Source organism: Antrostomus carolinensis, unplaced genomic scaffold, assembly GCF_000700745.2.
Source record: "Antrostomus carolinensis isolate BGI_N321 unplaced genomic scaffold, ASM70074v2 scaffold14878, whole genome shotgun sequence".
Classification (NCBI taxonomy): domain Eukaryota; kingdom Metazoa; phylum Chordata; class Aves; order Caprimulgiformes; family Caprimulgidae; genus Antrostomus; species Antrostomus carolinensis.
The window spans coordinates 28,218-35,855 of NW_010332402.1; the positions used below are offsets into that span (position 1 = coordinate 28,218).

The 7,638-nt window shown below is 49.4% G+C and overlaps 1 protein-coding gene across 2 annotated transcripts in view; it reads left to right on the forward strand.

Moving 5' to 3' along the window:
- The first annotated feature begins 4,313 nt into the window (after nt 1-4,313).
- Nucleotides 4,314-7,638, forward strand: part of HMOX1 (heme oxygenase 1) — a 6,354-nt gene continuing 3,029 nt past the window's right edge. For both annotated transcript variants that reach the window (XM_010173512.2, XM_010173513.2), the window contains exons 1-3: nt 4,314-4,347; nt 4,671-4,791; nt 7,163-7,638. The exon at nt 7,163-7,638 ends at the window's right edge or, in 1 of these variants, runs on beyond it. In XM_010173512.2, coding sequence (XP_010171814.1) covers nt 4,316-4,347; nt 4,671-4,791; nt 7,163-7,638 — 629 coding nt within the window. In that variant the 5' untranslated portion in view covers nt 4,314-4,315. The remainder of the gene's footprint in view (nt 4,348-4,670; nt 4,792-7,162) is intronic.

Sequence of the window (7,638 nt, forward strand, 5' to 3'; positions counted from 1 at the left end):
AACCTGGAGACCTGCTTCACTCTTTAGGTTTTCTGGGTTTCTGGTCACAAAGCAGGCATATGCCTTGCTGAGTGCTTGCTTTGTTTTCCCTCCTCCTCCCTGCTCTGCTCCCAGGCAGCCCAGAGCTCTCTCCTCACTTGTATCTGTGTCCTGGAGACACCCATGCCTCACAGCACGTATACATCCAGACATCTATAAAAATATGTGTTGTAATCTGCACTTCCTGGTTTTGTCATGCTGGTTCACTTATGTCTGAGAAACGTGCCTGCACCTCCATCTCCCCCTGCGTCGGTCTCCGGGGTTCCTATGTGTGGGTTTGCCCAGCGTCTGCAGGGCTCTCCCAAAGGTACCAGCAATGCCAGTCCGGAGGATGCCTGCAGCACCTGCGCTCCCCATGGACATTACCAGTTCGTTGCACTCCCGACCTCCCTTTTCCCACCTGTATCTTTGATCTAGACTTGGATTGTTCAATGCTGATAGCAGCAAGCACAGTCAGTTCTGCCAGGTCCCGGCTGGTACGGGCAATCTCCTTTTGGTAAACACGAATTAACACATAACACGTCCCTGTGTTCTCCAGCACTGACTCCCTTCTTCAGCAAGTCATGTTAAGTGGTTATCACAACTTTTTTGATGGTTTTTTTTTTTTTTTCCCTGCTGTTACACAGTGATTCCTGGTTACTGAGTCAGCTTTCTGGCTGCAAACCGGGCAGCTGTGTTTTGCTGTGTCATGGTGCATTTTGCTGTGTCACGGTCTGAGAGAGCCCATTAACCCCTCCGAGCAGGGAAGACTGGTTCTCACCGAGTGGTGCCTGCCCTCCCCAGCCCAGCCAAGCAGCTGGGAGCTGCTGCCAGAGCCCAGCGTGGAACAGCACTTCCCACACATGTTCAGGAGAACTGACTTGGCACTCCATGGCTGGCTGTGTAACTAGACATTTCTGGCCATAAATCTGTTGGCAGAACATGTTGTTAAGTCTATAAAGAGAAGAAAATCCCCCACTTCCCTATCCCAGATGAAAACACCAACCTCTCAATAACTTTCTGTTGTTGTTAACCTTTCACCTACACCATCTCCTGACTAAATATTTTCTCATGGGCTGGGCTGTGCAGATGGAGGCTTTAAGCCCAGCAGAAACTGTTACAAATATCTTGCCTGAGGGTACTTGATTCATCTTTGCTAGAACTCTCCTGAGCACTTTCACTCATGCCCATCTACCTCTCTCTGACAAGTAGCTCTGGCACCATGCAGCCATGGCTCGCAGGAAGAGTAGGAGGTAACAGGACTTCTGGCAGGCACGGTGGAAACCACAGGTCTGACACTTCAATGAGGTCCAAACAAAATCTCCTAGTGACCTGGATGTGGGCTGGCCTCTGCTTTCCTGTGGCTCACTATGCCCAGAGTGAGTTGCTCTGGGGACAGTTTGTTCCTTCCCTAAAAGCACACACCTCCTTCCTTGTGCATATCTCTCGTGTTGACTTTCCAAGGTCCCTTCTAGGAAGAGACAGTCCCTTGCAGATCTCTGCCAGCACATTGGCACACTCAGCATCCTTAACCTCCCCACAGCACATAGCAACAGCACAGCAGAAGCAATACAAGTCCTCGCTGCAGAGCACTGGATGGGGCCACAAATGCCCCAGGCCAGCAACTGCAAAGATGATGACACTCCACTTTCAGTTCTCCTTCCACCTTGCTGTGGGGCATTTGGGCCTTTCTGGATTGCTGGGCCTCCTCTCACAGCTGGTCTGACTCAAGTAACCCTGATCCACCAGAGACCAGATGGCACAAACCAGTTATGGGGCATGGCTTGCCTGCCTACACCTATGGCAAAGCTCACAGTGGAGGTGAGCTGCAGTAGGGGCCTTATCTCTTGTCCCAAGGATCCAGAAGGAGGTACACTGGCTCCATGTCTTGGAGCAATGTGGTTCTGAGCCAGGGAGGAAGTATCATACCTGAAATGGCAGTGACATGACTAGACATCCTCTCTCGCTTCCCCCAAGTCTCACATCTACATCTACCTCAACCCTATATGAAAAAGGAGGAGGACCTTTTGGATACATCCTTTTGAGTGCCTCCAAGCATGCAATCTCTTGGAATTAGACAGGCAGGCAAGGGACAAAATCACTGGCCTGAAAGCAACCAGAAAGTCCTTCGGGAGGAACTGGCTGCATTACCGGAGCTGCAGAACAGAGGTGAAAGGAGGGGCAGAGCTTGAGGGTTGGGGGTTTTTAACATTACTTCATAAAATTAATAATATTATTAATTTTCATATTCTCATATATTACCTGCTTCCCTCCACTGGAACCACAGGTTCAATCTGTGCTCCAGCTTCCTTTATGGGAATGGGACTCACTGAAAAGGACAGAGAATGTGAGATTTAAAGAGCAATGCCAAAGGGAAATATTCATTTTGGGGACATCCCTGAAGCAAAATGGCATCAATGTTTTCAGGAGGGACTGGCCATGCAGCCTTGTGCTCCCACGGGCTCCGCACAGGAGCCCTCCCTCAGGCGATGTTTGTGGCTTTGCCACACTCGCTTCAAAGATTCACACATCCCAACACATTTATTTTACCTTACAGAAAACTAAGCAAGCTAGCAGCAAGTTGCCTGCGATGGCACGGGGGTAGGAGTGGAACGTGACAGCTTTTGCTAGTAGGCACTGTTGCTTTAAAAGACAAAGCAAGACAGGAAAAGTCTGGCTGAGTCAGGGTGGAAGCGCTGAGTAATCCTTCCTGAGGCTGCACCGCACACCAGATGTCTGCCCAAGTGGAAAAACAAGCATGGAAGCATGTTTCCTCCAGGACATCTTTCTCACCTACAGCACCAAACCCAGCTGTGGCCAGGTGTGGGTGCAGTGACAGGGAGCCAGGTGAGGCACACAGCTGGGATGGCAGCACCCACCAGAAAGCCCCAGAGTGGATTCACTACAGGGGGACAGACGATGCCACAGTCCTTCCCCCTCCTCCCCAGGCTCTGCCTCCCTCCCACCCCGCACAGGACTGCAGCACGGGGCTTTCTCCCCCCCATAGCAGCAGGGGAACGGTGGCTGTAAGTGCCCTGCTCTTTGGGTTGAGCTGTCTACCCTGGCTAGCCTTCCTTCCAGCACAACTACAGTTAGAAAAGAAGGGCTCTGCTGCATCTGTTGGCTGCCTCATTGACCACTTCACCAAACAGCAGACCAGCCATCTACTGGCAGAAGCAACTTTTCCAATTCTCTTCTCCCAAATCAGATAAATTATTTGCCTTTTAAAGTCTCTTTAGACTTCCTCAGTTTCCCCCAAGTCTTGTATCACATCTTTTTAGTGCACCAGCTACTTCAGCCTTCTGGGCATCCAGGACATGGACTGCTATTCTCCTAAATTGCCCTGCACACAGCTGTGGAAACAGCAGGGGCCAGTTGCCACACACAGTCTGACTGTTTTTTTCCATGCACAAGGGAGCATGGAAAGGATTTCTCTGTGCATCAGTGCAGGCACACCTGTGCTGGCTCTGTGCACAGAGACAGGGTTTGTTCCCCAGTGCCTAGCAGGGTGCAAGGGCAGTTCTGGCGCTTGCAGACCAGAGCTGGTGCATTCATATGCCACAGCAACCGGATTACCATGGGTGCCCAGGGTCCCTGCTTGTGCTCCCTGCTGGGAGGGGGGTATGGTCCTAACCTGTAGTGCTGAGCTCCCCATCCCATGGCCCACAAGTACCACGTTACACAAGAGACTCTCTGAAGATGTGCATAGTCAAGGGAAATCAGACATTTATAACTGCTAGGGTATATACATACCAGGGCAGATGAGGATGGGTGTTGTCTTAGCTCTCCAGGCAGGGTGCAGCCTGGGGTGTAGGGAGAGGAGGCTGCCCACCCTGCCCCAGGCACTGGCCCTGTAAATCCACCTCCCCTTGTCCAACCCCACTGTGCCCAGCACAATGAGCACCACTTGGTGCACACTTGGGCTCTGCCTGCCATGAGCACTGCGCTGAAAGGGTTACAGAGCCAGGCAGCCTTGAAGGAGAAGTTGCTGGACATCCTCTTGTTTGTGCTTAGTTGTCAAGCTGGATCAGGTGACTTCCTTCTGGTCCCTTGGGGCTGCAGGCGAGGAGGGGGTGACAGCCAGGCTGGGAAGGGAAGTGCAGTTGTGTTGCAAGAAGTTTGTGCTCACACTGAGGTCAGCGTTTGGCTGCTCACGTGGCCTGGCAGTATAAAACTGGATGAGGGAGCCGGGCTGTGCAGCTCAGAGGCTTCACTGTCCTGGGAGCAGAAGGGAAGGAAAAGCACAAGCAAGAAAAAAACAACAGGGAGGCGGAGGAGAGAAACGAAGTGGAAAAACATGGAAACCTTCCAGACACATAGCTCTGAAAGGTGAGAGCGGGACGGGAACGAGAGGGAAATTGTTTGCCGGAAGAGTATTGTGCTTCTCCCCTTGCTTTTAGGCATGCTGTTCCGGTTTCTGCTCTGTGGGGAATAGCACGCTGCTGCTTTCACCTCTGCAGGGAGTCTGTCAGTCTCCCCTGCTCTGGACAGCGTTTGGGATGCTGGTGCTCCCCTGTCCCATCCGTGGCTCTTAGGAAAGCTCTGCTCCTTTTCCTGCCATCCCAGGCTACCCCTTTTTTCCTAGAGAGCTAAGATCCATTTTGCCAGAGGAGAGTGACAACACTGACATCTGTTTTGCTGCTCTTCCCCAGCATGTCCAAGGACCTCTCAGAACTGATGAAGGAAGCCACCAAGGAAGTGCACGAGCAAGCAGAGAACACGCCATTCATGAAGAATTTCCAGAAGGGGCAGGTGTCACTCCACGAGTTTAAGGTACGTTGTAGCAGCTTTGCTTGGGGATGGAATTTCATTGCCAGGAAATACATTGTTAGATTGGAGGGCTGTGTGGGGGACTAAAGAGGGAGGAGGGGGATGGCGCAAGGAAGGAGGTGCTTTGCATTACAGCTGCCTGGGATCAGCATCTCCTGAGCAAAGCATGCACTTCATCAAACTCCAGCACCCTAAGATCTTACTGGCTCCTCTTGCAGAAGGCAGGGCAGGGCAGGGCAGGACAGCGCATATCGGGATGGGCAGCCAAGCTGAAACAGGATGGATGAAAAGACAGAGCAGTTGATGGGATTAATGCAATTGCTTTTCTCTTCCTTCATAAATGCCTGCACTTTAATTATTGGCAATGATAGTTAATGGAGATACAACTATGTGCAGATACTGAGTGGCTGAAATATCAAAAAGAGGGAGAATACTAACTTTGCAGCACTTTAAGCAGCTACACCTAGAAATAAGGACAGAATAGCAAGAAAGTGAGGATTTGGGATCATCTCTGGCACTGAACTTTGCAATGTCTCAGTTGTCACTTGGGTTATACCAGAGCTGAAATTGTGAACAAGAACTCAAAGGCAGACTGAGTTTGAGCAAGCCATGTCTGCTGCTAACAGGTAGGAGCCTGTTGCTTTCCTTAAGATAAAAGAGAAACATTTGCAGATATTAGTCTGCATCTAACCTGGCAAGTTACATGATTCCTGGGATCTGAGCCACATAACAAAGCCATGATCAAAAACAAAGCACACACCTGGGCCAGAAATTCCTGGGAGGCTATAGGATGTGACGCATGAACTTGCAAATAGCAGCTAGTGATCCAACCTGTGGTTTAATTACTTTGTTGTTGAATTGTTCCTTGGTAAATAAATCCACAAGAGTAGGAAAAAGACTACTTATTTCTGACAGGTAGTATTCAGTATACTCAGTCAAGCATAAGTTTAATGTCAGGTGCTGACTTCCCGCTGTGAGAAATGCAGCATTGGTTAGGTAGTGAACTTCGAGACAGGCTGGCAATAACACAAAAAGTCAGGCCTTCAAGGATACAGCTCAGTCTCTTAGAAGATATTTACATGCTGTCAGGTGAACAAGATATTAAAAAAGTAATGACAGTTTTCAAAAGCCACGTTTCCCACTAAACCACTACCTGCCTCTGAAAACAACTAGTCAAGTTATATTTTCTTAATTTGTTAGGCAATGTTCCTGTATTTTGTTTCTTTTCCAGTAAACTGGATAACAGGTTATTGTTTAAAAACCTCTATTTTTGTTTACTCTCCTGGCAGACCTATATATCTGCCCTGACACATGACTCCCCACAATCTGAGTATTTGTTTCCACAACTAAGCCACTGCCCGTGTGCTTATCAAAGTCCTATTTGCTGGCACAGTGGGGAGAAGTTGAAAGGGCAACTCTTTGCTGCAGAACTGATTGCTTTGTGACAGAGTAAACTGCTTTCTCTCCTGTCACCAGCATAATCCACGCCCGCCCCCCTCCCCAAATCCTGATTCACCTGTAGTGCAACACCTTCATGCTGTTGATAAGGGATTCCAGTGTAAGAAAGAGGTGGTGTAGGTGTAAATATGTATACAGCCTCTGAAAACAGAATGCCTGGGGAAGGAAAGAACACAGCTAGATTGTCTTACACCACATGGAAAAGCTGGCAGATAGGAGAAAGTATCGCGTAAGCTGGGAAAAAACAACAATAACAATGGTTTCAAAATAAATAGGAGAACACACAGCCTCGCGGCGCTCCTTCACAAAGGCATCTTTCAGAGGCAGCCTGTGCTTCCAGTCCCCTTTTATCTTGTCTCCTCGGGGCAACCAAGAAGGCAACCTCACTTGCAAGTCTGAATGAGGAGAGTGGTGGTGCCTCAAATATGTTTAAAAATAAACAGGGTGTGTCACCATCTCACAAGGCCCCACAAAGGGAAGCCACATCTTGAAGCATTCAGATTTGAACATTTTACCAGAAAAATATACCTTTGGGAATACCCTTTCTATTGCCTGATGGAATGAGGAGAATAGACCTGGCATGATTTAACAGGGCTCCAGTTTCCATTACATCAAGCTGCAAGACCTTTAATTTGAAGGTGAAGGCAGCAGCTTTTAAGGGCAAGTAAGATCAATATCTGCTGGAAAGGGCTTAGGTCTTACCTGATGCTGCCCCAAGCAGAAGGGGAAGGGCTAAACGGTGTCTCACTGCACCTTGCAACTCTCTTTTCCACATGGGAAACCTACAGCATCACAGATGTGCATGCCTCACACTGGGTGTGCCCATGAGTAACTTTTTTGTTAGTAGGATTTGTCCCCAAAACCTGAAGACGACAGAGAGATGCACCTGTAGCTCATCCTCTTCCTTCTCTTCCAGCTGGTTACGGCGTCCTTGTACTTCATCTACTCTGCTCTGGAGGAAGAAATTGAACGTAACAAGGACAACCCAGTTTATGCCCCTGTGTATTTTCCGGCGGAGCTGCACCGGAAAGCTGCCCTGGAAGAAGACTTGGAGTACTTCTATGGCAGCAACTGGAGGGAAGAGATCCCATGTCCTGAAGCTACTCAGAAATATGTTGAGAGGCTCCACTATGTAGGCAAGAACCACCCAGAGCTCCTGGTAGCCCATGCCTACACTCGGTATCTGGGAGACCTGTCTGGGGGGCAGGTGTTGAAGAAAATTGCCCAAAAGGCCCTCCAGCTGCCCAGCACTGGAGAAGGGCTGACTTTCTTCACCTTTGATGGAGTCTCCAATGCCACCAAGTTCAAGCAGCTCTATCGCTCCCGCATGAATGCCCTTGAGATGGATCTTGCCACTAAGAAAAGAGTCTTGGAGGAGGCCAAGAAAGCATT